Source organism: Acanthopagrus latus, chromosome 1 (genome assembly GCF_904848185.1).
Source record: "Acanthopagrus latus isolate v.2019 chromosome 1, fAcaLat1.1, whole genome shotgun sequence".
Classification (NCBI taxonomy): Eukaryota; Metazoa; Chordata; class Actinopteri; order Spariformes; family Sparidae; genus Acanthopagrus; species Acanthopagrus latus.
In genome coordinates this window covers 2,006,650-2,034,020 of record NC_051039.1, presented here as the reverse complement: position 1 = coordinate 2,034,020, position 27,371 = coordinate 2,006,650, and the positions used below count along the sequence as shown (strand labels likewise).

At 43.5% G+C, this 27,371-nt stretch overlaps 3 protein-coding genes and 2 long non-coding RNA genes across 11 annotated transcripts; 3 read left to right on the top strand and 2 right to left on the bottom strand.

The window, feature by feature from the left end:
* Positions 1-3,648: 3,648 nt before the first annotated feature.
* On the top strand, positions 3,649-8,105 carry LOC119022768 (small integral membrane protein 28-like). Of its 6 annotated transcripts, none has more exons than XM_037104028.1 (4): positions 3,978-4,085; positions 4,356-4,504; positions 4,975-5,161; positions 6,785-8,105. In XM_037104028.1, the coding sequence occupies exons 2-4, from the start codon at positions 4,440-4,442 to the stop codon at positions 7,205-7,207; spliced, it is 675 nt and encodes a 224-aa protein (XP_036959923.1). In that variant the 5' UTR covers positions 3,978-4,085; positions 4,356-4,439; the 3' UTR covers positions 7,208-8,105. The 6 variants fall into 6 exon arrangements, with proteins under 6 accessions (XP_036959971.1, XP_036959923.1, XP_036959961.1 ...); XM_037104066.1 differs by having other exon boundaries at positions 4,033-4,085; positions 4,398-4,504; XM_037104038.1 differs by lacking the exon at positions 3,978-4,085 and adding an exon at positions 4,121-4,213.
* Positions 8,106-9,747: 1,642 nt separating this feature from the next.
* LOC119022592 lies at positions 9,748-12,775 on the bottom strand. Of its 2 annotated transcripts, none has more exons than XM_037103631.1 (5): positions 12,590-12,775; positions 11,001-11,336; positions 10,782-10,845; positions 9,999-10,043; positions 9,748-9,914 (listed from the first exon to the last, which is right to left on the bottom strand). In XM_037103631.1, the coding sequence occupies exons 1-5, from the start codon at positions 12,753-12,755 to the stop codon at positions 9,830-9,832; spliced, it is 696 nt and encodes a 231-aa protein (XP_036959526.1). In that variant the 5' UTR covers positions 12,756-12,775; the 3' UTR covers positions 9,748-9,829. The 2 variants fall into 2 exon arrangements, with proteins under 2 accessions (XP_036959526.1, XP_036959529.1); XM_037103634.1 differs by lacking the exon at positions 12,590-12,775 and adding an exon at positions 11,551-11,708.
* Positions 11,816-13,655, top strand: LOC119023936. The gene is made up of 3 exons (XR_005076374.1): positions 11,816-11,991; positions 12,108-12,254; positions 13,011-13,655. It is a non-coding gene; the product is annotated as an uncharacterized LOC119023936 (long non-coding RNA).
* A 584-nt stretch (positions 13,656-14,239) lies between these two features.
* On the bottom strand, positions 14,240-18,643 carry LOC119023036 (neurofilament medium polypeptide-like). Its single transcript, XM_037104654.1, has 5 exons — positions 18,507-18,643; positions 16,574-16,748; positions 15,414-16,358; positions 15,252-15,312; positions 14,240-14,769 (listed from the first exon to the last, which is right to left on the bottom strand). Exons 2-5 carry the CDS (start codon positions 16,731-16,733, stop codon positions 14,694-14,696), a joined length of 1,242 nt encoding a protein of 413 aa, XP_036960549.1. The 5' UTR covers positions 16,734-16,748; positions 18,507-18,643; the 3' UTR covers positions 14,240-14,693.
* Positions 18,644-26,148: 7,505 nt separating this feature from the next.
* On the top strand, positions 26,149-26,896 carry LOC119006176. The gene is made up of 2 exons (XR_005070708.1): positions 26,149-26,273; positions 26,377-26,896. It is a non-coding gene; the product is annotated as an uncharacterized LOC119006176 (long non-coding RNA).
* The last annotated feature ends 475 nt before the right edge of the window (positions 26,897-27,371 follow it).

Sequence of the window (27,371 nt, the reverse complement as noted above, 5' to 3'; positions counted from 1 at the left end):
TTACTGTGTATACAGATATACATACAGACTACTTTACTGTACATTAGCTGTGAGACGACACACAGTGACTCAACCCAGCACTCAGCAGAGACTCTGGTTCTGGTTCTGGTTCTGATGAAGTAAAGTCCAGTTCCCCTCCAGCTCCAGTCAGCAGTACAGAACAGAACAGAGATCCGCTCTGGATCTCGGCTGATCACCAGTGATCATCTCTGTTAATCTGACGGACCGTCAGGTGATTCAACAGAGAAGGAAAGAAAAGTTCTGGTCCATGAAAATCAGTTTTTATCCTCTGGAGTTCTGACGAGACTCTCCAGAACAGAATCTGTGTTCTTGTTTGAGTGAAGCTGACGTGTCAGAGTTACTGTCGTCTGACAGACACGATACTGAAACTGCCAAATCAAAAGTAATAAACAAACTAATATGTCATTAAATGCACCAAAATAATATAAAGACAAATAGAAACATTCATTCAATTAGAAAATGCACCTAAAATGTATATTTGTGTTTTAATTTACTCCAGAATTAATTAAACCTTTTATAAATTCCTTTTATGTCTATTTTCCTTTTTCTATCAATTTCCATTTCATGTATTAGCTTATTATTTTGTTTCATATTTATCTATTTATTTTAATTATGTATTATTTTCCATCTGCATTTTTCTCTCTTCTATTTCTGCAAGCAGGTTTATTTCTGTGTTATAAGTTTTTATACATTGCTGTCATTCTAAAGTGTGTGTCATCGGGTCAAAATGTAAATGACTGATTAATTATACAGAAGAATATTAAAATAAAATCAGATGTTTATGTCTACATTGATTTTTTATATCAAGTTTACTTTATTTATTGATGTTTTTCTTTCTTTCAGTCTTCAGCCTCACAGTGAAGCGGAGATGTGATGTCACGCAGGGCGGAGGGATTATCAGAGCACCACCAGCGCTGTCATGACAGCTCTGACATTACCCATGATCCTCCTCTGCACCTCTGTGTGCTCGGACCCGGCCCTCACATCTCTGCTCGCCACGTGAGGAGTAATTACAGCCGCCGTCTGCAGGCCGGGGCCGATAATCCTGCAGGGACAAATCCCACCCGCTGCCCCCCGAGCACCCAGCATCCCGCTGGGCCGCTTCCAGACAGATGTTGGACCTCACAGCTGGATGCAGACGAGCCTTTGATCAGCATCGTCATGAACATCTGGACCCTGCTGGGCTGAAACACTGCAGGCTGCCTGTTGAATTAACAGAACAATGACTCTGACTGGAGGTTTGGGAGGATCAGCGCGGTCATCACAGTGATTACAAACAAATACATGGTCCTCCTGAAAAAAAAAGCCTGAAGGTGAAATGATTTTCAAAAATATATAAATGTTTCTACGGCCTGTCAAGTTCCTCCACACCAAGAAAAGGGAACTGAAGATATTAGATCCGTTCTGACCAGACGAAGGAGCAAACTGTCTGTTTTAATACATTTTGTGTTGTGCAGGAGTTTTTCTTTAAATTAAATTCACCTGTCACCTTCATGTTGTTCGTCGAGCTGTCGCCTCAGAGATGGAGGAGCACGTCTGTCCTCTAAAACACTGAAGCCTGTGGGATCATGGGAGTTGTTGTCCTAACTGTTAATTCATTTACCTCGAGTAAACTTGTGGATTTCACTGGTAACGAAAGAAAACTCGGATAAAATGTATATCAGAGGTCGAGTCGATCTAAAACAACCTAGTGCACAAATGTTCACATTATATCTTTAAGTAAAGATGCAGAAATACTCCTGAATTCAACATTTTACTTTGATTAAATTCAAAATGAATTAAAGAGTAAAGAATTTGCATCGAACTCCATTTAAGGTACCAAAAGTAAAAGTGCTCATCATGCAGAATGACTCATATGTTCATCACAGCTGATAAAGGTGAGCTGACTTTAATATTTGTTGATTATTTTGTTGTATTATTTATCTAAACCTGCACGTTATAACTTCACTTATCATATATAATAAATTAGATGTCAAAGATACAGAACATAAAAGTACCACAGCTGTTTGTATTGTTTGTCATGCGACTGTGACGTTCCTGTTTCTCTCCCGAGATCAATCAAGTGTTTCTGACTCTGGTTCTGATGACTCGGCACATTGTAGGTCATCTGGGCCCAGACAGGCTAATCACTGCCGCCGCCTGCAGAGCGACGGGGCGCGTTCATCGTTGACCTCAGTGTAATCGAGTAGAACATTTTCATTAATCAGACAGAAAACTGCTGCAGCAAGAATCCATCTGCACAGTTACTCCATCAGCTCAGATGAAACCTGACGGCAGCCGTGTTCGTTTAATTACACACAAAGCAAAGAAAATCTTGGATTCTGGTTCGAATTTTCACTCCGACTTAAACATTTTTAATTTCACCTTTCAGTCTGCAGGATGTAATGTTTCTGCAAACCACAGATTCCTCCAAGGTCGACATTTGTACCATATCACACGATTATTAACTGACTTTCACATCAGGAGCACGAGGAGACGATGGAGGCCAACAAGGCTGCAGGACGACCGACTGCATGATGTTTCCCTGAACACTGACCACAGCAAAAAGCTCTGCATCATGACCAGAGAGAAACAAAAACAAATTCAACCTCAGTATTTATAAAACTGCAAGTTTAGACTCGTCCCAGCTGACACTCAGTCTGCTGACCTGCTGAGGAGCCTCCAGGCCTGAAGAAGCAGAACTGAGAATCACGTTTCCTTCACTTCACGTCGCTTGATGGATACGTGAACTTCTTGTTCTTCTGTCTCTGTAACTTTGAGGTGTAATGTGTAAAATATGACCAGGATTTGAAGATAATCAACTTACAGTAAAACCTTTTCGCGACTCGTTGCACATGTTGGTTACACGTCATCCATCCTCACGTGGTGACTTCTGTCATTTTGTCATCTTCTCCACGGCCCACAGGCGGTGACATCACAGCTTTCTCCTCCTCCGTCGGGCTTCGTCACCGGTGTGTTCAGCCTGCAGACGCTTCTTAATATTTGAGGTCAAGCTGTTTGCAGATGACAGACGCTGATCCTTCACGATGATGTTGTTCTTGTCTTTTTTGCCGGTCAGCTGCACATTTGCTGTGCAAATGTTGCAGAAATTTTATCTTATTTTTGTGGCAACAGAAGGAAAAAAAAACGGCAGTTTCTCTTCAATAACAGATTACTTTTACTCAGGTCGGGGTAAAAGGGAAGACTACACAGGAGGCAAGATCAGGGGAACAAAGACGAGCTTTTATTTAAAAGCTGAGTACAAAAACCAAAAGCAGACAAACGGAGATGAAAGAAATACAAAGTTCAAATCAAAGTCAAAGGAGCATGAACAGGAGCAAAGACAAACCAAGACAATGACCAGACAGGGAGTGAAGGAAACACAGAGACACTAATGACAAGACGAGGAACAGGTGAGGAGGGAGGAGGGAGGAGGGAGGAGGCCAGGTGAGGTAACGAGAGGAGGAGCACATGAGAACACATGAAGGGAACCATACAGACGGAGGGAGCCAGAGGAGAACAAGGAGACAGTTAGAGGACACATGAGGGCATGGAAGCACAAAACACGAGACACGATGCAAAGACATAAATCAAATACAAGAAACCAAAAACCAGATACAAGAACAAACACAAACAGGAATCACGACAATTACTTGCATTGCTGAACAGGTTTTGTTACAACAGAAAAGTTCTCCAAGCTCTCTAACAGACGACTGAATTTCCCCCAACACTGATGACTGTTTGCTAATTAGCTCAGTTAGCCGTGAAGCCAGTTGCACGATTGTTTGCCTGGACCGGGTCCTCCGATCACCGCTGGTCCCTCACATTCACAAGTACAACAGCTGTGTGTGTGTGTGTGTGTGTGTGTGTGTGTGTGTGTGTGTGTGTGTGTGTGTGTGTGTGTGTGTGTGTGTGTGTGTGTGTGTGTGTGTGTGTGTGTGTGTGTGTGTGTGTGTGTGTGTGTGTGTGTGTGTGTGTGTGTGTGTGTGTGTGTGTGTGTGTGTGTGTGTGTGTGTCCTCATCATCAGAGCCTGACAGCTTCTTTAAACCGCTTGATTGAAGGCGCGTCGAGGATTTAAACCAGAGTGAGTGAAGATGTTGATGATGTGTAAATCTGGGTGGAAAATGGAGCCGCGGCTTAATTCAGCGACGCTGACAGACTTCATCAGGTCTCTCACACTTCTGTCAGAAGACTTAAACATCTCATGCTGATGTCAGTGAGCAAATATTGATGATTGATTGATTCTAAACCCCTGAGGGAATTAGAGCGTTAATGAAAGCTGGTCTACTGATGGATGGAGAGATATCAGCCTAACAGCATCAAAGTATCTTCACTCACTGCTGTTTCCAAACAGGTGTTTAAGTGGCTCCTCCTGATCGTAATCAATCACCTCTAGTGATCATGAACAGGTCAGCCCATCGCCCACGGCAACGGAAACATGCACATAAGTCTCACGTTTAATCCACCCTGCAGAGATGCAATCAGAAAAAAAGGCGTTTGCAGGTATTTATTCTCTCTCATGCAATATTTCAATGAGGATTAATGCAAAGAGGCTGCACACACACACACACACACACACACACACACACACACACTGTCTTTATGATATAGGGTGGAACTAAATCCCATCATTGGCCTGAATCCTGTTGCTCTGCTGTTGCATGTGTCGGCATGTGAGCAGCTGCTAAGCTGGCGGCCCGCCCACCCACCAGACCCTCCACCAGCACCACCGGCACCGCCCCGCCCACCAGGCCCTCCACCAGCACCACCGGCACCGCCCCGCCCACCAGACCCTCCACCAGCACCACCGGCACCGCCCCGCCCACCAGGCCCGCCCACCAGACCCTCCACCCCGCCCAGCTCACCTCCACTCCCAGCAGCACCACCCTCCCCTCCCTGCTCTCTCCTCTGTTTACTCCACTGCACGACAACAGCTGGATGCTTCAGTTGTTCACCATCTATTCACTCTGCAGACACACATTCCTCCACCCGTCCATCCACGACCTCCTCCTCCTCCTCCTCCTCCTCCTCCTCCTCCATCACCGCCGTCAGCTGGGCATCATGCGGGCGCTCCTGGAGAGCAGCTGGATGAGGTTTGGACCTGCAGGCCGAGGGTCGTATGACTGGGTGACAGGGTCGCCTCCAACACTGGAGAGGCAGGTGTGTAGAGTCTTTTCACAGCGTGTCTGCTTTAACTGAAGCTTCCATTCAAACCTGAAGACACTCGTTTCTAAAGATTAATCACATCAAATCATTTCTATGTATTCTGCTGAGTTTCATCTTAAACATCTGATACATTCAGAGGCTTCTGTGTCTGTATCTGAGATGTGTTTGTAACGACGAGTCCAGCGGTGCTGTCAGGCTGCAGAGGGATCACAGACGAGCTGCTGCTGGTTTTCAGCTGATTTCATTTTCTTAAAGGTTTTATTTGTAATGATCACGTCGTTCCCAACTCGTCAGAGACCGACGCTTTGTTGTGCCGACCGTCCTGACCTACTATCCAACAGCACCAATCTACTTTTCTTACAAATAGCACCTTTAATTATGGATCTCTGTACTGTTCAGGGTTCTAAGGTTAAAGGAACAGTTCACCCAAATGTGAAAATCCAATCCAATTTTTGGTTTAATATAAAATTAATATAAAATCAGGAGGAGAGGAGGACTGAGGTTTACATATTTAGGTGAACAGTTGCTTTAATATTGATGGTTTTGCTTCAGAGGGATTCATATAATCTGAGGCTACAAATGTTGTGATCTGTGAACAAACACCCATGAAACAAACATGAAATAAATAGATAAGTTGTCCAGAGTTAAAGCTGATATTCTTATTTTTATTGTTTAATTCTAAAAGTTTGCACTCTGCAGGATTGGAGTGACGAACTGAGACTGAATAAGTTGAGAAGTTGTGTTTCAAGGCCTCGTTTGTTACTGCACAGGACTGTTGTTGTAGTTTTTTGTTTGTATTGTTGCTAGATTGTGATTTTTTTGATTATTATTATGACCTGAACACGAGACGCAGAGAGCTGGACGCCTCAACACTTACTAAGTCACACTCAGGCCTCCTGCAGAGGCCCGGCGTCTGCAGGGTGCCGGGTCGTCCGGGTCATCTGGGCGTCTGCAGGGTGCCGGGTCGTCCGGGTCGTCTGGGCGTCTGCAGGGTGCCGGGTCGTCCGGTCATCCAGGCAGCATTAACTAATTGCTAGAAAAACTGAGGCGAAGGGGAATTTGGGCCAGCGAGCAGATGTGAGCAGACACATGTTGTCCCGTCACAGCTGGATCACCCGTCTCGTCTGGATCAAACGCAGACTTGTAATGCGCGATGATGAGCAGCGCTGCAGATTTACAGCTTCGCTCTCACAGAGGAAACCCAGAGAAACAGTATTAAAGGGCAACTCCGCCAATTCTCCTCATCAAAGTGTGTTTACAGGGTCTTTGAGAGAACAGCTGCTTGTGTGAGAAAAAGTAGTGTGAAGAACTTTGTGGCTCCAGAAGAAGCTGAAAGGAATCTGATAAATTGCCCCCAGTGATGTCACTCAGGTTGCATTGTGGGTAATGTAGGCACCAGGTTTTGACCCACTGAGCAAAAAGTAATCCAATAAGGTCATCTCAACATCTTCATCCTCATCTTCTTCTTCATTATCATCATTTTCATCATCTGGTTTATAATCGAGCCTTGTAAATATCCTCACACCGTCTGGTGGTCTGTGAGACTGATCAAACTGAGCCCCTTTTTATAACTACTGACAGATATTTCTTGACATGACGTCTGTTCTTGACCTCCAGGGCCAGAACCCCAATGAGCTGGACCTGGGAGAAGACAGGAAGTCGGAGCTGGTGGTGTACGTCGTCCTCCCGGTCGTCTCCGTCCTCCTTCTGGCTCTCCTGGCCGGCTTCATCTACCTTCGGTGTTCCCGCAGCAAACTGAGCCTGGCCGACATCATCGCTCTGGACCTCCAGGACGCCGAGAGCAGCGCCGAGTTCCTCTGCTCCCTGACCAGGAACGCAGAGCGCCACACCAGCACCAGCTCGGACGGGTCGGACGGGGTCTTCGTCATGGTCTACCTGCCTCCCCCCTACGAGGAAACGCTCACCAAGATCACCCGGGCCGCCAGCCTCTCCAGCTCCAAAGACGCCGAGTCGATAAAGATCGAAGACCTGGAGGCCAAGCTGTGTCCGGAGCTCAAGTCCAGCGGCCGATACGTGTGACGAGGAGACGAAGCTCCGCCAACAAAGACTCTTAAAACTCCAATATTTGGTGTTTTTATAACTTTACTGTCTCTGAATGATACTTTATTTAACTACCAGTCAACTCGGCGGCTCTGTGTAGCTCATAGTTTGGAGACTGCAGACGATCGTTACAGGGTTTGATGTAACGAGTCGTGACACGTGTGTAGACACGGACGAGAAGACTTCTTTCTTTGTTTGGTTAAACAGCAGATATATATATATGTTTCTGATCGGTGCAGTTTGATAGTTACACTTTCGTCTTGTGACCGTTGTCTCCAGTCTCCTCTACACTTTCTGTCCTTCTCGTCGACTCAAACCGCCCACGGAGGACGAACGTCGGACTCGTCAGGTGCAGATAAACACGGAGGACTGAAGCTAAACGTTCAATAAATCAATCAATAAGCCATCAAATGTACCGAAAGTAATATCAAACATAAATGTAGGCTGTAATTAAATGATATATTTCTGTTTTCATATTCTTCTGCCTTCATTTATCCTTATTTTTATATTAATTCACCAAATGTATTTACGTTTTTAATTGAAAACATCATTAATTAACTAATTCATCAATTAAATGTTTATATGTATAGGGACAAGTATATGTAGAATAACCTGCCACACCTGCCTGTTCCTGAATCATAGAAAACCAGATGGAAAAGTAAAATAAACACAAATGTGAATAAATCCAGAAGCAAAATAAAAACAGAAATATTGATTGATGTCACATTTTATGCTTCAGGTGCATTTAATGGCGTTCATACTTTTATTCGTTCTTAATTTTGACTGTTTCAGGCCTCCGTACTCGAACACGATGTTTGTCTTGAGTTCTTCTTCTGTCCTTTGCTGTCCAAACATCAATAAATACAGTTTTAGAGGAGCTGTGAGGAGCGTGTTACCATCATTTAATGAATAATGAATCTTGAGATGTTGGTGCAGCCTGTCAGTATAAATCCTGTCCAGGTTACAGCTGTTTCAATGGATACCAGCAGGTTTTGTCTTCTGTAGTCATCAGTGTCTGATTATCAGCCTGGTTTGGTGTGACGGTTCACCTGAGGCTGACGGGAACGACCGGTCATAAACCAACACCTACAAAATATAACAAGTTTGACCTGATGGTGGAGCTGCATGAAGAATAATTGAGCATGAATCAAATTTCATGTAATCCATCCAACGTTTGACTAAAGTCTGTTGGATTCATCATCTGGAAACTTTTATTCATCTGCAACAAATCTGCAGATCCGTCAGTCGGGACAGTGACAGTAAACGGAAGTTAAGAAACAAACTAAATGTCTGGACATTATGTTCATGTCTCAACAGGACAGGGACCAAACAAACGCTGTGGGACAGAGAGGATGATGGTCTGTCAGTGAAGACAAGTGCTCCCTCTGCTGGTCACAAGTCAGAACAACAACAACAACATCTGCAGAGCTGTTTCTGGCAGCGCAGTGAGGGCAGGAAACAAAACAAAATAATCACAATAAAATCAAAAGAACATATTTATTTATATTAATGGGGATATCACACGTAGGCTACTTCCATGATAATAACTGACATGTTTCTTCTGTCACCATCTCTGAAGTCCCTGATGAAATGAGATTAAACAAACTGAGAGTCTGGTGTGAAAAGGTTCAGTCAAGATGAGCAACAGGAGAAAATCTCAGGCAGCATCAGTCCTGAGCGCTGGAGCTCGGCCCTGCTGCAGGATGCCAGGCTGTGGAAACTCTCTCATTAACCGCGTCGCATTTCAGGGTCTGCATCCTTTGAAGGACGCACCTGAAGGCCAATTACATCACAACGCTGTGCAAAGGCTCCTGCAAATGTTTGTACTCTCAACTCTTTTCACAATTACTTTTGCGGACCTGGGAGGCAGAAATCGTGACGTAAAGGTGGGAACATCTGACGTGACCAGGAAATACTCTGAAGGGTAGAACGCCCCAGTTAACAACGTCTGACGAGGCCTTCGAAGGACGCAGCCCCTGAACTGGGACACAGCGTCACGGCAGACATTTTGACACGTGTAACTTCTTACGTTAATGATGGCTTCATTCCGTTTAGCTGAGCTTGCTTACTTGGATATTTAACGGTTTGGAGGCATCGTTAAGGTTTATGGTCGCAACTACATCGTAAAGAAACCTCAACAGAGGCTGAGCAGACTGAACGATCTGTGAGGACGAATCAGAAATGACCTTAGTGCGTTCAAACCGTCCTCTCAGTCATTAAATTAGAATCACACCCTGACTGGCTATGAGGGGAATGATGTTTTTTGTCAAATAATCCCAGTTAATGACCCCACGTTTGATAGTTTTGGTAATTAAACGACATCATGCACATAAATATTCAGATAGTATTACTCATAACCACTTGTCATCGTGTCTTTACAGGGAACCGACGCTCGTGTTTGATTTCAGGTTCGGCTGGTTGGAGGAGACGAGCTGGTTAGTGGGAATTTCCCTGATGAGCCCACAGCGTGTGACAGGGCGGATCTCAGTTTAGGATTACAGACACAACAAACCCACAAGTGCAGCATGCTTCACTTTATTAATGTGAGAAATCACCTTGACACTCTTTCTAGGAAAAAGGTTAAACCCTCCAGCGATGACATTAGGAGGATGTATCTGACGGGCAGTCAGTGAAGTACTCAGACGCTGTGATTGCTCTGCACTCCGGCTGGTAGATGAGTCTGACCCTGCGGATAAACAGACGAGCCATTCAAACGTTGTCCACGTTAACCGCCTGCAGTGTGTCATCCAAACACTGTGTGATAACTTACATCATCATTAACTCCTTCCGGTGCTCGTATCCAAAACCCTTCTCACTGTGAAAACAATCCAGAATGGAAAACGTTACGTTCACAACAATCTGGTTCCAAACTGAGTCACATGAGGTGAAATCAGTCCGGACGCCAGGATGTGATGTCAAATGTTTCTGCAAACCACAGATGTGAATCAGTCGAGGTAAATCATGTTCACGCTACACGGGAGGTGATGTTGATGTAGTGACTTCCAGCCATTTTTGCAGCAACCAAAACAGCTGTTAAAGCCAAACCATGATGCTTCATACCTCCCAGGTTTCATCTGTCTGTGGTTTTGCAGAAAATTGCTGCACTAAGATTTATTCTGGCTACTTAAAACCTCAACCCAGCCAGCAGTGTCACCCAAGCTCACCCATAAAAGTTAAACTCTTGTCATCATCTCCGCCCTCCATGATGATATAAAGTCAGGTGAGTCAGGTGTTGTTAGTCTACAGAACATTTCTGGAGCTTCACAGTAAAAAAGAGAAACGACTGAAGCAGCTGTCTATGTTTTAAAACATACAAACATAAAGCTGCTAAGCTACACAACGTTAGCGCTCTGCACGTCCGACAAGCTCGACCAAGAGATGAAGGTGTAAATAACATCTTTTCAAATCACGTCTGAAGCTCCAGAATTGTTCTGTGGAATTCACTCGACTTCCCCCGGACATGATCGTTTATTTAAAGTAAATCCAGGTGTGACAAACTTTCATGTTTAACTGCGACATTTAAATCAGTAAACTGAGAGAAAAGTGAACTCACAGGAGATTTTGGAAGATCGTGAGCAGGCAGTTGATGTCGTCATCAATGTCGTCATCAGTCAACTCTGTGAAGAGAACAAGTGAAGGTGTTAAAGGTCCAGTGTGCAGGATTCAGTGGCCTGTACTAGAAAGGTGATCACACACACACACACACACACACACACACACACACACACACTGTTTGACACGATGATATGAGGGAACACAAACGGAGACTCACGGCTGCAGCTCATCCCACAGATGTTGGGTGATGGAGACTCTCCGTCGCTGCAGACCAGGTGGTTACTGAGCTGGAAAAGGCCGTAGAGAGTCCAGATGTTGTCATCCACATGTGGAGGCTTGGGTGGTGTCGACTTGGGCTTTGAAGGAGGCTTCCCGGCGTGGCGCCGGCCCCGGACGGGCGGCGGGGATGTGACCTCGTCCAGCTCGGCGATGCTGAACAAGCCCCCGTAGCTCGTATCTCTCTTCCCCTTGCCGTGATGCTTCTCAGTCCCGGCGTCCAGCTGGTTCACAGCACTGGTGTCAAAACCTGATGCAAACTGAGCGTGACAGACAGCTGGAGGAAGGAGAGAGAAGAGAAACACCAGGACAAGTGATCTCTTTGGATTCTGGAGGATGATTCTTATTGACTTTATGACCTCCTAGTATTTCCTGCTGCTCCACCACCGGCCCAAACTTTCTAAACCTTCTTGTTGCACAGAGGAAATATTAAAAACCAACAGGCGGAGTGCCGCAAGCTCATGCAATATCATAAGTAGAAACAGTCTGACCTGCTGGCAGCGTTAAACAGGAAGAGAAACAATTCATCCTGCAGGGAACATGGACGACCTTCCCTGTGTTTTCACCTGTTCCTGCATTAAGGCCGAGCGGCAGCAGTGTCAGGTGATGAGCCGCACCTGAAGCAACCTGCTCTGATTGGTGCAGCTGCTGTCAGAGCGCTGAGGTGTCCCTCCTCCTCCGTCTGTCTCCAGTAGCTCCCCACCTGCAGGGGTTCAGTTTGTCTGTGTGCATTTAGATTAGCTCTGATTTGGTTTAATGAAAATATTGTTTTTTTAAATGTTTGCCTCTCCTTGTTTGTTCATGACGATTCTTCAGCCTGAGGACAGAGAACGTCTGCGTAACATTTTCCTGGTAATCACTCCGATAGATAATTCAGTGTGGGTGAAATCGATGGACCAGCGGAGCGACGGTGTCGGTACTGTGGGATGAAGGTGGATCCACTTTACCAGCACCGTCACATTTCCTCCACCGTGCTGACAGACGGCGTCATCACTCCTCCAGCTTTTCATTTATTCTGCATCTCACAAATGTTTTTCTTTGTGATCAGATTTGTCCGTCAGCGTCTTGTGTTCTTCTGTCCAACGTCTGCGTTTCTTTCCTGTTACTGGTCAGCCTCAGATTTGGTTATTACTCTGCTACTCTGCCTAGAAGGCCAGAACGCCGAGCCGCCTCTTCTCTGCAGACGCTGAGACCGGTAACGTTTCCTGAAGCTGCCAGCTGAGGAACTGTGAGGTGTCGGTTTCTCAAACAGTCTCGGATGTGAATAGAATAGAGCCACTTCCCTAAATACGATAGTTCTCATTTTTGAGACTAGAATCAAAGCCTGATGCAAAGCTGATTCTAATGATACGTCCAATAGTTTTTCAATCAATTTATGCAAGATAGAAGTTAAATGATGCAGTCCAGGATTCCCAGAAGCTTTCAAAAATAATGAATCACATCAAACTTAATCTGCAGCCCTGGGAAACATTTTTATCTGCTTCAAACTTCAGCTAACAAAATCTAAACCATGCTCAGTGTCGTACTCACCGTGTGCCACTACGACATCCACAGGCAGTCTTTTCTGCTTTGCCTCCTCCTGCAGGCGACCGATCGTCGTCTTCAGTTCGTCCCTCAGCTCACATTTGGTCACATTTCTGCCTTCAGCCTGACTGCAGCCCAGCGCTGCCAGGAGGAAAACCACCAGAGCCCTCATCTTGACTCACACCCTCTGAAAACATACGTGACATGAAACATTATATATACTGTCTGCAGAGCCACCGGTGGCAAATCAGAGAGGACGTCTTTTGTTCTCGTCAGATAAAGATCGCTCCCTCGGCGCCTGGAAAGCAGCTGGAAGTTCACAGTGTTGTGCTTAATCTCACACGTACAGCATTGAGTTTCTGAGCTCTGATGACATCAGTGAGGAAAAACGATCTATGTGCCTGAAAACATCTTTTCTTGTTTGCAGGTTACACCTTCGCCCCCGTTCAAAAGACCTGGTCGTGGGACCAAAAGCGACATAAAAAAGACAATTATCATTTGAGAGGAGTCGGGTGTCGGCTGGGCGGCGTGACAGCGGCGTATACATCAGCTTCCTGAGCACAGCGATGATGTTTCGCCCCACAAAGGAAGGAACAATGTCAAGAGCAGCAAAACACTGACATGGAAGATGAGAGGAAGAAGACACAGCCTAGTTTTAGTTTTCAGTTGTTAAACTTGAAATATTAAAACTGTAATAAAATCAACCAGTATCTTGTGCTCCAGGCGGATTAATCAAACAAGTGGAGGAGAGGCTTCAGTGCAATGAAAGGAAGAAAATGTGCTGACGTGAGAAAGTCAAAAGTCTCCTACTGTAACTCAGCACAGCTGGAGGTCGTCCAGCACTGCAGAGTTTCACCAATCACAACATGCTTTACTTGTTCTGTGGACTCGAATAACCACAGAGAAGAACAGATGTTGTCTTGTTATTATAGGCGTCATTAAAGAACATATAGATCTGTTGTGATTCATATGACTGAGCCAGTAAATATTAATTCCTAACTCAGACTTTGATTCTTTGTCTGCTCATCTCTGTGTCCACGGACGTTCCTTTAGATCCAGACTACTAAACTGTTTTATAGAGGTTACTGAAAGTAACTAAATAGTAGTGTAATAAGTCATATATTACTCTATGCAGACAGTAATTTTATAACTTAATAAATGACTTTGAAATAAGGGTAACTAAATAGCTCTCCTGGGAAAGTACTCGCCTCATTCAGTCTCCTGAGGTCGAGATCAGGGGTTCAAATCCTCTCCGTCAGGCTAGTTAGCATGCTAAAGCCTGACATCAGCATCGGTCTATGACGAGCATGCTAACACTGTCGTTGCTCACATGTTAGATTTCTAAGTATTTAGCTCATAAATCATCACCGTGTTGGAGTTCAGCCTCACTGACACACCAGATGTTACTGCATACTGTTAGTTTAGCAGTTAGCATAGTTAGCCTAGCGTATCTGAAAGTGCCCAGTCGTTTCAGTCTCACTGCCAGTTGCTAAGAAAAGCTTGGGAGAATTATGTTAAAGCCATCAGAGCCGTCGCTCGCAGATCTTCAGGGTGAAAAGGGTTAAAAAATGCTCATTTCTTCACGCTGCTCTCGAGCCTCCGTTACTGCAAAGTGTTACTGATAAGAAATCACAACCAAAAACATGCTTTCAAACATTTAACATGAAGTGTTTATTGAAAGTGACAGACAGCAGAAAATACCAGATGATTTTGTTTTTGTTTTTTCAGCCAGAAAAAACCACCAACACATTCATCAACATTACTGAGAACCGATGCCAGTTTAATTTCAAGTACAGACATTTCAGCGATTGATTAAAATAGAATGAAAATAAAATGCTCAAAGCTGCTTCCCACTTTATCCAATCAGGACAGAGAACTGATTACCGCCTCACATTCAGGTGTTGGCGTACAGAGGAGCGAGAGGGCTGCTACCTGCAGAACACACAGGAAGTGAGCTCGATGGCGACGCTTACAAGCGGCTTCCAACATGCTGGAGAGATAATCATGCCGTCGAAAGGTCAAAGCACACAGGTCACACTGGAGACGGGGCTGACAGAGATGAAGGAATCAGCCTGGATGTGACGTCCTGCAGGTAGAAACTGACGGCTGCTTAGTTACACTCGTCAAAGTAGTTTTGAGTGAAAGTGAAACTCCTGCACCAGCGAGGGGCCGTCTTGAACATGTACCTGTTTTGATGAGAGAAGAGAAAGAAATCAGTTATTCGTCTGTCAGTAAGCAGCACGTGACCACAGCCCCACAACTATACTGTTGACACCTGAACACGGCATTCAGAGCAGCAACAACACTGACAAGAATCGTGTTCTTTTACTCTTTATTCAAGCGGGTTAACCTCTTTTGTAAAGGACGCCTCATCGAGACCGTTGCATAAAGAAGTGCAGTACAATCCAGCAGGTTTTACACAAATTAAACGGTACTTATTGCTGTGATGGAGGCAACTCGACTTGTTTCAGTTTCTTGATGACTTGGATTAGATTGCAGGCTTTTAAACTCACGCAGGGTTTAAAAGCCGCCACCTCCCCCCCAGATAGTTACAACTGAAGAAGTCTGATTGATTCCGTCAGTGTTGCCAGATCATCAGGCACAGCAAGTTAAAACTAATGCAGATGAAGCTTCACACGCACGATCATTGAGCTGTGCAGAAACTTACCACCAGTAACGAGTCTTCACGAAGCATTCAATGTCATCCGTGATGTCATCATCAGTGAAGGCTTCAGGGGGAAGAAGAGGGAACAGTTATTTTCAAGATATCAGAGTGAAGGAAAACCTGCGATTGTTCATTTCTGTGTATTGGTCTGTTTTAAGGACTCACCGGTGCAGGGCGTCTCACACTTGTTTTTGGACTTGATGTAGCCAGAATCGCAGAACAACCTGTCGTGCATCTGGAAGAGCCCGTAGAAGCCGAGGGACCGAGGCTTATGCTTCCTGATGGGCCTCCCGTAGTGCTTCCTGGAGGGCTTCCTGTGGTCCTTCCTGGATTGCTTCCTGTCTCCCCTGTTACGTGGAGATCGTTTTTGACGTTTCCCATCTTCCTCCAGCTCCTGCTCATCCTCCTCCTTCTCATCATCCTCATCACTGTCAGCCTCGTCTTCCTCGTCACCATCAGCCTCGTCCGCCTCGTCATCATCTTCCGTCTGATCGTCCTCATCCATCTCTGTTGTCATCTCTTCGTCCCCCAGATCTTCTTCCATCTCTGCTTCCATCTCATTAAAGTCGGACTCCTCGCTGCTTGTGTCGGCCTCCCTCCTCCGTCTTTTGCCAGGCGTTTGGCCCGGTCCGAAGGTTGAGTTTGTGGCATTTGATTCCGATGGTGTTGATTGAGATGACAATGGGGCTGATGTAGTGGTTGTTTGTCCGGCTGTCATTGATCCATTGGTGGTCATTGATCCATTGGTGGTTGGACTGGTAGCCACCGGTCCATTGGTGGTTGGACTGGTAGCCACTGGTCCATTGGTGGTTGGACTGGTAGCCACTGGTCCATTGGTGGTCATTGATCCATTGGTGGTTGGACTGGTAGCCACTGGTCCGTTGGTGGTTGGACTGGTAGCCACTGGTCCATTGGTGGTTGGACTGGTAGCCACTGGTCCGTTGGTGGTTGGACTGGTAGCCACTGGTCCGTTGGTGGTTGGACTGGTAGCCACTGGTCCATTGGTGGTTGGACTGGTAGTCATTGGTTTGGGAGTTGTAGTTATACGTTTGCCAAACACTTTGACCAGGCCGGTGTTCAGGTGGGACCTCCTGTTCAGATTACAGATAACTGCAGAGAGAACCAGACATGAGAAAGAGGAGAAAAGAAAGAAGGTGCGATGAAATCATCACATTTCTTAAAGTTCAGTTAAAACCAGCTGCAAAAAGATGCTGTGAGAACTCGTGACTTTTAAACACTTGTTGCTTCATTCCTGATCAGTTCATCAGTATCTCATTTTTAGGAGCTTGTTTCTTCCTGAAACTCCGTCACTTCATTAATCTCACCTGTGGCCAGAATTCTCTCCTTCAGTCTTTGAAAACTCCTGGGCAGCTGGATCGCCTGGTCCAGCTTTTGTTTCAGCTCGCATTTGGAGACGATCCGGCTCTCGGACAGGCTTGGCACCAGAACTGCCACCGCCAGCACCACCAGCAGCCCCAACTTCATGTTTACAGCGTATGTCTGGGAAATGGAAAGAAAATGATTGAACATATTACGTTGGATGAGACGGATGAACTTTAAGGGTTTTAAAATCATGCTTCTGTTAATGAAACGCACTGAGAGTCTTTTTTTACACTTTGGATTATGAAACTCTGCAAAACAAATTTATTTCCAGGATTTAAATTTTAAGAAATCTCCACCAATACGCAACAGATATTTTGCAACAAGAGACGCTGGTCTCGGTGGGTGAGACGGGATGTTGTCTGGTTTCAGCACAAGTCAAGTGTGAAGTGTTTCCTTCAGTCGTGTGTGGAGATAAATATCAAACAAAGAGCGAAGAGTTCACGCACGCATCAGCCAAGTATTTGTGTTGTGTTTAAAACCAAAACCAAAATTCTCTCATGCGATGTGTGAACTCTGCATTTCCCTGTTTGCAGTTACAGTGAAAAAAGATTACAGATATATTTACTAAAGAGGGAGATTAGTAACAGGATTACAATTTTAAAATCAAGAATGATAAACCAGTAAATTCCAGAGTAATCCTCCCACCCTGCCAGTGACGTTGGGGATGACCTGCTGCATCGAAAGGAAAAGTAGCATCATTTTAAATTAATTTGATTACAGTCAAAGAGGAATAAATCAGATCTGACCTGAGAATCTGTTGTCACACGTGTAAATTTATGTATAATTTATTTTCACTTTAGTAAAATTATTATCAGACAAATACTTTTGGTACTTAAAGGTCCTGTTAGTAAGAATAATTGATTTTCGACCATCACAACTCATCAGTGTTTGACGAGTTGTGATTGAGACTCAATTATATAATTTTCATACAAAAATTATTTTGCTGACGGTGAAACAAAGAAAACGTTGTTTAGTGTCGCAGCACCAGACTACAGAGCAGCTTCTGTCCTCAGGCTGAGAGTGACATTTAATTACAACATTAAGAAAAACTGTTAAAAATATATATTGTTTCATCTGACGGGTCACAAAGAGCGACGAGTTACCAGCTAACAGCTCCATCGTGTCCAGTTGAGTATATTTAATGTCAGATGGATCGGTGATGATGTTTGGTTTCTACTTTCTGCTACTTTATATTTAACTATTAAATTTACATTTATTTAGTAGCTTCAGTTACCGGTAACTCAAGGAGAAAAAAATAATCCAATAATCAGAAAAATGCTAAATATCGACCCCAAGTTTAAAGTATATACATACATGTTCAGGTATTCATGTGTATTTTACTTTAATTTGTACTTTTAAAATACTTAATTACAGCTTCTGTCTGATACTTTACAACTGCTACACAAGTATTATTTGTACAATATTACAATATTTTTACTTCTACTGAAGTTCAACTTTTGGTCGTCGGTACTTTTATCACTTATTTTTTTTCCAGCCTCATGTAAAGTCGTGAGTAAAAACCAGGTGGCAACAGAACAAGTGAGGAAGTTGATATCAATCAGTTAGTTCATTAAATACAACACAAACTAAACAACAACTAACAAACTAACAAAATACAAATAATAACACAAACCCAGAGGACAGATAAAATGTCTTCAGTCGTGTTGTTCGAATTCAAAACCAAGGAACCCAAACTGAAGCAGACAACCAGCCAACAGGAAGAGTTAGTGAGTGAACAACAGAGGAGAGGAAGTTACTATCAATCAATCAGTCAATCAATCAATCACACCATTAAATATGACAGAACCAGCTCTGACCACATGGCAGTGGGAACGATCAGATCCAACCAGAAGAAGAATGAAACATGTTTCTCACCACGTTCGTTTCTCCTGTTCAGACTTTGTCTCTGATGGATGTTTGCAGCTCTGACTTCAGACCAACCAGCCTGCCAGCTTTTATATCTCAGCTTCCTCGAGTGGACCGACCTGTTTGACCAGCTGTCATCGTTTTTTGACATCTTTTTCCTTGAAGGAAGGAAAGTCAGACCCAGAAAGGAACAAAGGTCGCTGTGATGGACTGTGAATACATGGATTAACTTTATAAATGACGTGGTCAACAAGAGCCAATAATCAACAATAAGAGGCTTTCAGAGTCTCCATGGTGTGACAAGGACGATGAAGCAACACAAACACGACTCAGAGGCCTGAACGGATCACGGGGATGTGCACCGACCACTGGCTCTGAATTTAACATTCAATTCACTCGATGTTCCTAAACCAGCAGAGAAGCATCAGTCTGCAGCTCAGCGCTCATCATCACTTCTCCCTGTTTAACAAGACTTTACGGCGGCTGCAGCTCAGGAGGTCGAGCAGGTCCTCCAGTGATCGGAAGGTCGCTGGTTCGAGTCCCGGCTCCTCCCAGCTGCACGTCAACGTGTCCTTGAGCAAAATACTGAACCCCGAATTCCTCCTGATGAGCAATTTGGGGTTCTGTGGATGGGAAGAAACATGAGTCCATTCACAAACAAAACAATAGGAAACGTGCTGTATTTGGTATTTTACACGCGGTTGTGATGTCTGAACGTGCAGCATGTTTCTGTACCTGCTTGGACTGAGTGAGTTTGAAGCTTTTGTATTTAGTTGCATTGTTTTAATCAGAGGTGTGTTTGAGTGACGGGTGTGTACGAGCAAAACAAAGGACAGCAAAACAACAGCAGAGGCCAGCAGGAACAGCTTAGTGCAGGAATTAATTTACATTTACTGGCAGAAGGCGAAGCAGAGATGAGAAGTAACTCAGTACTTTGTTACTGTACTTTATTCAGGTATCTGTACTCTGTTATTTCTGACAGCTTTTCACTTTCCCCCCCGACATCTGAACACAAATGTCGTAAAAGCCGTCAGAAGCCGTAAACAGACAGAGAGGGAGGCTGGAATGTGGAGAAAAGGCGTGTTAGTGTCTCGTATCTGCAGAGAGTTTCTGATTTTCTCTCTTTGTTGCTGCTCGGGACGCTTTACCAACCCAACATGTGTCTATTTGACGTCCTGGGAATGAGACGCAACAATCAACTGTCTTTGTGGTGCGTTCAGGAACAGCTGGGACAAATCCAACTGATTCTACCTCTAACTTTGATAGTCTTTGAATCAGTAATTCTACGTAAATCTATTTTTACACATATCAAGTATCTGAACTTCTACTGAAGGAAACAGTTGAATCAGTTGAATGCTGACAGGTGAACAGAAATGTGGGCAGGAGCAGCTGGCTGGAGCCCAACACTGATACTGACTGTCACGCAGGTGAACGACTCAGGTTACTGCATCAGTGACACCTGATAGGTAGATTAAGCAAATCTGGATATGTACAATGATGCATAGGCCTGGAGGAAGTGAGAAGGACCCGCAGGGCTTTGTGGCGCCATGAGGTTTAATCGAGTCCACCAAATATAAAGAGTCCCTACTGATGCATTTTTAATAATCTGAAAAATCTGACAACCTGAGAGCCTGGATGGAGTCTGACAACTCTCAGAGCTTCTGTTTGGTATCATTTATCATTTTATCACTGAAATAGTTGCTCTCTTTTAACCCATGCTACATTAATAAGTTGTGCAATCCAAAGAGAAAATTTTGGCACCGTGTCATAGAACGAATTCACACAGCGGCCATGTTCCTCTAAATATCAAGCTCAGCGTGGGAGGACTGAACACAGGAATCACTTCCTGACTGCTCTGCAACTGAGAAGATGATGATGATGATGATGATATCTGCTGATATCTTACAATTACTTTCACTTTTTGTAATGTATAAAATAATCACACAGTCCTGTTGGCTAAGAAGCGGCTAAATGCTAACGTTAGCTGCTGTCTAACAGGAGCTCGAGGATTATCAGACTTGCTGATCAATCAGGAAGTGGTGAAAATCTTCTGAGTTATCAGATTTCCTGCATTTATCTGAGGGACACGAGTACTTGTGTTACATGTTAGTGATATTATAAATGTCATAGTTGTGCTCACACTGATATATTCTTCAGTTCCCAGGTTGAGGAATGTCCCCTCGTGAGATTTGCGGCCTCGATTACCTGCTGAACCACAATCTGTGCTATCAGGTGATAGCTGAGAAGCTGAGGAGCCGTTCTGCGAGGATTTTGTTCCAGGATGCAGCTCAGTTGGTGCGATGAAGCCGATGTTTGTTCCACGCACCGTCTGAGAGGACAAACAGGATGAGGACACGCTGGTCCGGTCTAATCTTTTTTGCCATGTCATTATCTAAACACATTCATGTGTACATGGACACACGTCACATGTCTCCAGGAAGTCAGACAGCTCACGGTGAAAATAGTCTCAACGTTCAGAAAACCTGTTTGGATTTCGTCACTTTCACCAGGAGAAAAGCAGCCTAATCCTTTTCTTAAGTGCTGAATTGTTGCCGGTTAATCTGAGGACAGAGGATGTTGTTCACCGTGCAGACGAGGCGACGTGACTGTGATTAATGAGTGACGCCTGAATAACTGTGATTTGGCACAAACTAGTTATGACTCATTAATTACTCATTACTGCATCATTAGTTCATATTTTTGTGCACAGTAGAAGTTTCGCTCTACTTGAGGGAACAAAACAGTGACGAGCTGATGAAGCTTCTCAGTCTTCTGTCTTCTCTGTCACCTTCGACACCTGAAGGAGAGAAATCATCTGTCAGAGGACGACAGTGTGAACATGTTGTCCAGATGACAGACGGCTTGACAGAGAAAGAAGAATCCATCTGTGTCACACTGGAACAGCCGTCTCTGAACAGACCACCACATAACTGATCAGCCTCCTGCAATGAAGTGCTGAGTTCCCTCCACAGACAGCTGAACATCCCCTCACACCTGAGCTCACCTGGCCTCAGGGACCCACAAGTGACACCAGTAAACATCCTGGTATGATCCTACGTACGTGAAGCGGTTTTGCATCCCATCGACGACTGTGGACGAAATAACAGAAACTTCATCTGTAATTTTGTAAAAACAAAGAGGTATTTTTACTGTGACTCAGTTTATTTAAGTGTTTTTAACTGTCATTGCAATTCAGGCCAAAAAGTAAATTAAAACATATATTATATATTCATATTTGAATAGATTCAATTGTTTTCCTTTGGGAAACGATGTTTGAACTGCAGATTCTCGTCTCGTCTCATAAGAATGAAAAAGAAACGACTGATTGGAAATAAGTAAATTGATGAAACTCTGATTATTGATACTGATACTTTCTGGATCTGTTGTGTTTCTGAGTGTGTTTGTGTTCAGTTTTTGCACCTTTTGCTCCTTTTATTGTTGTCACTCAATCAATAAACATATATTACATGAAAAAAAATTATATTAACCAAGAAAAAGCACTCAGTAAGATTTTTTTTCATGTGGGAAAAAAATCACATACAAAAGTTGTGAAAATGTACATTACCTGTGAGACTGTTATATTTTCACATGTTAAAGTTTTAATTCAGTTCCTGATCTTTTGGTAAAATGTGGAATCAAGCAGCAAATTTCATGATTTCATGTGTCATGTTTGGTTTCCAGCGTGAGAAAACACTGATGACTCGTGTAAGTGTCCCGCTGCATGAACGATTTAAGTCTGCATGTTTAAAAACAGCCGATCACATGTACAGTGTGAACATCAGATGAGTTTTGTCTCTACATGTACATGGAGGTTGTAATTCAAATGTGGAAATGTAAATTTCACAGCTCACATGTGTGATTACTTAAAGTTAAAGTTTTAATTCAGTTTCCAGCGACATGATGTGGAATTAAAGAATCCATTTTGTGTTCATGTTTTTTTTTCCACATGTGAAAACAAGCTGAAGATTCGTTTCTCTTCACGTGTTAAACTTAAGTTTGCATGTTTAAAAATAGCCGAGCACTTGTGAAAAGGTGAACATCATGTGCCCTGTTTTGTATCTGCATGTGCAAAAAAAAAAAAGAAAGAAAGAAAAGAAAATCACATGAGAATAAACTGAACTCACAAGTGAAAAACGAGATCTCAGATGACGGATTATTTTCCTTTGAGTTCAAAATGTTCTCCAGAGCAGCAGGATGGAGATGATCAGCGATGCTGTTGGACTGGTTCACTGGTGAATTTGCAAACTCATGCTTGTTCGTCACTTTTAGCCACAAACACTCCACCTTTGTTCACTGATGCCCACATGTTGGGACCGACAGGCTTCTGCTGGTGACATGATGAACCTGCACAGGAACATTCTCGCCTCACCACTGAGGACACAGTCCTCGTTTCTCTGACGCACACAGTCTCCTCTCATATCAGAAGCTCCACGCTCCCCGACACAAACACACGGCTGCACATGTCTCACCTGATGACACCTGCAGGACTGACAGGAGGCGTGTCCATGCTGTCAGGTTGATTCCAGGTAACTGTTGTTTATGAGACGGAGCAAGAGTTCAAACTTTCGAACATTTTGTTTTCTACACATTCACAATAAAGTGTCGCTGCATTAAAAAGCACTGAAGGCTGTGAGACGACAGTTGAAGGGCGGCTGTAGCTCAGGAGGAGCGGATTGTCTGGTAATCGGAAGGTTGCTGGTTCAAATCCCAGCTCCCACTCGCTGTATGTTGAAGCGTCCGTGAGCCAGTTAATGCTCCTGATGATGAGCTGCGTGTGAAAGAACTTTTGAGTCGCTTTGGACAAAAGCGTCTGCTAAAAGTCCTGTAATGTGAAATGTAAATAAAATGAAATGTATTTGAGCCAAACTGAACTTAGTGTTTCCATCCTGAACTAAACTGTCTGTAGTTCATCCACAATATTGAATAGTTTGTTTCAGGGTTGTTTTCTTTCTTCTTCTTTTCCTGCGATGTAGCTGAAAGTGACTCAAACTGAATCATGTTTCTCAACCCTGGTGTTGTTTAGTGACCTACATGATATTAATAAATGAAATATTGATGAATAAATGAATGAATTCAATTTTCATACTTTGATTTGATGCTCAGATTAAAATAAAAAAAGGGGGAAATGAAAAAACTTCACTGAATCGACACCACAGTCCGATCTGATGGTATTGATCAGAAGACCTGAGATCAGTTCTGATAGATGATGATCTCAGTGATGATCAGTGATCTACTGTCAGCAGGCCTGACTCATCTCAAATGTGTTTATTATTAGAAGAGAGGATTTGATGGACTCATAGCTCCCAGTCAGCCTGAACAATGATCTGACACATTCCTGAATTAACCTGAATGAACAGGTTCAGCAGCTGTTCCTGGAAAACAGTTACTGCAGAACGACAGCTCGCTATCAATAACAGAGTCAGTGTGGTGTGATGAGACGAGAACACACGTCCACCTCACAGTTAACAAAACAGATGTTTATTGTTTCCACTCTTTGTTTGACAAATAAATATCAAACATATTCAAGTCTGAAGAATAGATTACAAAAAAATACTAGTAACTATACAGAAGTAGACACAACAAATCTCCTCACTGACCGTCGTCCTGTTGGCTTAGAAGAAGAAGAAGAAGAAGAAGAAGAAGACGACTATATCAATCCTCGGGGGAAATTGTTTTTGTTCCAGGTGCTCCGTTCAAAGTAGACATAGAAATAAAGCATGAATGGAAACAAGAGATAAAGAGAAGAGATAAAAATAGTAAAGTAGACAATCTAAAAAAGTAGAAGGAGGAGGAGGATGAAGAAGTAGAAGAAGAAGAAGATGGAGGACGACATGTTATGATACCATCACACGTCTACTTCTATCTGTCTGTATCAAATCAAATTTAAATAACAACAATCATAATAAAGAAAATAAAACTTCCAGGATTTGCAAATGAACTCATCTACAAACAACTGCACCAGTCATACAGTCACTGGAACAGTTTGCGTCTGACTACCGAGGACAGAGAGGAGACCCAGCACCAAACTGCTCCTGGTAGGAGGTCTGAGGGCGGCGCTGATCCGGGCCCGCAGGACCGTGGCTGAGGACGGTGAACGCTCTCAGGGCGCGGAGGTCAAAACTCTGCTGGTAGTCTTCACACGGAGGGTTCAGAGCCGGAGCAGACCTCCTGCTGAGAAGAGCGTGTTGAAAGACAGAAGCTGCCGTTAGAGTGACGGCCAGACATCCGTCCGTCTGTAAACCAACACAGCAAGACAAAGTATCTAACAAACAAACGTTTTCACGTGGCTCTGCCTTGTTCTGCTGTCGGGTTTAAACTTCCACACATCTACATTTAATCATTCACACACTGGTGATGGTGGCGGCCATGCAAGGTGCCGACCAGCACATCAGGAGCAGAGTGGAGTTCAGTATCTTGTCCAAGAACATGATGACATGCAGAACAAGGGAACTGAACCAGCAACCTTCTGATAACAAGACGCTGGTTCAACCCCTGAGCCACAGCCGCACCCTATCACAGAACCAGGCCCGAGAACAGATAATACCACGATTAGCCAAAACACTGGGAGTCTGGAGGTCGGACCAAATAGAACAAAAAGAGGCGGGACGTCTGGGCCGGACACAGTGGACCGACAGAACCAGAACTAAAAAGACAACATGATTAAACTAACAAGCAAAGCTGTGAAAAAAACAGGACTAACATCCTCAAGAGAAAAGAAAAGCACCAAGTGAGGAAAATGACACAAATACTCTCCTCCAACAGCCATTAATTAGGGGGCGGGGCCTAATCAACCAATTAGGAGCACCTGAGAGGAAAGACTTTAAAGATGAGGAAGACAGGAAACACAGAGGAGGAGAACACGGCACAGAAACTTCAACTTCCTGTGAGGTTACACCTCAGCCTGCCGCCATCATGTCTGATCAGATCATTTCTTCCATGTGAGCAAAAGAATACATTACCCACAATCCTTTGGGTGGACAGTATGGACTCTACCCAGCTCTCCAGGATACAACCCACGAGCATCTCTGCCCAGACGGGACGGGCTGGAACAAGAAGAGCTGAAGTTTGAATGCAGGTTCAGAGTCTGTTTGTGAGTTTGTGATTTAAACTTTAAATGTTGGACTTCAACTCGTCCACAGTTATCAGAGGATCGAACTTCTGTCTCCTCCGTGTGACACACCGGAGGGTTCAGTTTGCTGATGCTGCTCACTCACTTTGCTGTTAACGCGGTCGGTCCATCAAGCTGTCTGGAGTTCTGAGACTCTCTGAACTCGTGGAGCCGCAGAGCGACACCAGAACCAGCCATCAGTGACGAGGCGAGCCTGGGTCAGCACCAAAGAGTCCGGAGTGAGACCACAGCAGCCGGACGAGGACGAACACAGATGATCCACGAAACCTTTAATATCTTTATGATCAATGCATAGAAATATATACATTCCCACTGAAATCATTCTGTACAAAAGTTTAACTGCATCTTCAGTGACACTTTGTGACTCTTCATCATGACACATTTCATATTCCTTCAGTTTCTCTCCACCACCGACTGATCGCAGTGTTACAGATCAATAATCAGTGTGTGCTGGAGTTCCTCCCACTGCTTCATGTTGTCCTGTGTAATGAGGACTGTGGCCTGTAGAGGCTGCTGACATCTCAGCTGTTCACATGCTCAGCATGAACAAAATGTCTTCACGTCTGAATCAGACCGAACAAATCAGCTCCATAGTTTCATACGTCCTCCAGAGCTGAGGAGACACAAAACACCGAAAACAATCTGAGGTAATAAAGTTATTTATCCTTCACAATCATGTTTGTTTTGCAAAATTAGGTCATTTGTTCTGTGTTCTTTATTTTTTTTGTTTGACATGTTTTTTCTCTACAGATTAGGAAACTAAAATTTCAAATTCAAGAAGAGAAAATCCCATATTTTTTTTGATGGACTTTGGTTCATATCATCTTTCTGTTTCCCCCCAAAAAAGCCCCCAAACTTTTGCTACAATCTGGGATAAAAAAAAAACAAGCAAAAATGAAAATATTTTTTCTTTTAAAATTACAGTTGTTATGTCATTTGTTCTGTCTTTATATTAATCTTTTGTTTGGCTCACGTTACTCCCTGTAATCTGATCTGTTTTGACCTTAAAATGAGTGTTTTGTGCAGATGAGACTGACTGAAATGATCAATGCCAATATTCAACAAGTTAAAACAAATAATCTACCTTTTTTAAATGGAGTTTGGTTCAGATCATGAACCATCAGTGTCCCTCTGAACTTCTTGATGATTTTAATGTCCCAGAATACAAAACCAAAAAATGTTTTTCTACAATCTGTGATATAAAAAAATTGTTTTCCTTTAAAATTATATTGTTTAGTTTTGCAAAAATAAAGTCATTTGTTCCATCTTCTTTATTTGTTTATTTTTTGTAATTTGGCCTCTATATTTTTGGATGTATTCTGATCTTAATATGGTTGGTTGTTGGTTGTTTTTGTCTTCAAATCAGGCTCGCTGAAATGATAAATACCACTATTCATTTCAGTACTATATGGACCAATTTCCAACTTTTTTGAATGGAGTTTGGTACATATGCTTTCTGTTTCCCAGAAAAACAAAAAATATTGGATAATAACCCCGTTTTTCTTGAAGTCATTTGTACTTTATTGTTCACTATCCTTTCTTTAATTTCATTGAAGCCCCATTTGTTCACATTATCTGATTTATTTTGGCAAATTATGCCCACTGAAGTAACAAATGCCATCATTCAATTAGTAAGAAAATTCCATCTTTTTAAACTTGACTTTGGTTCTTATCATATCAACATTTCCCAGAAGGACGAGGGTCAGAAGCCTAGTGAGAAAATTAAAAAATGAAGTTGAATCTGT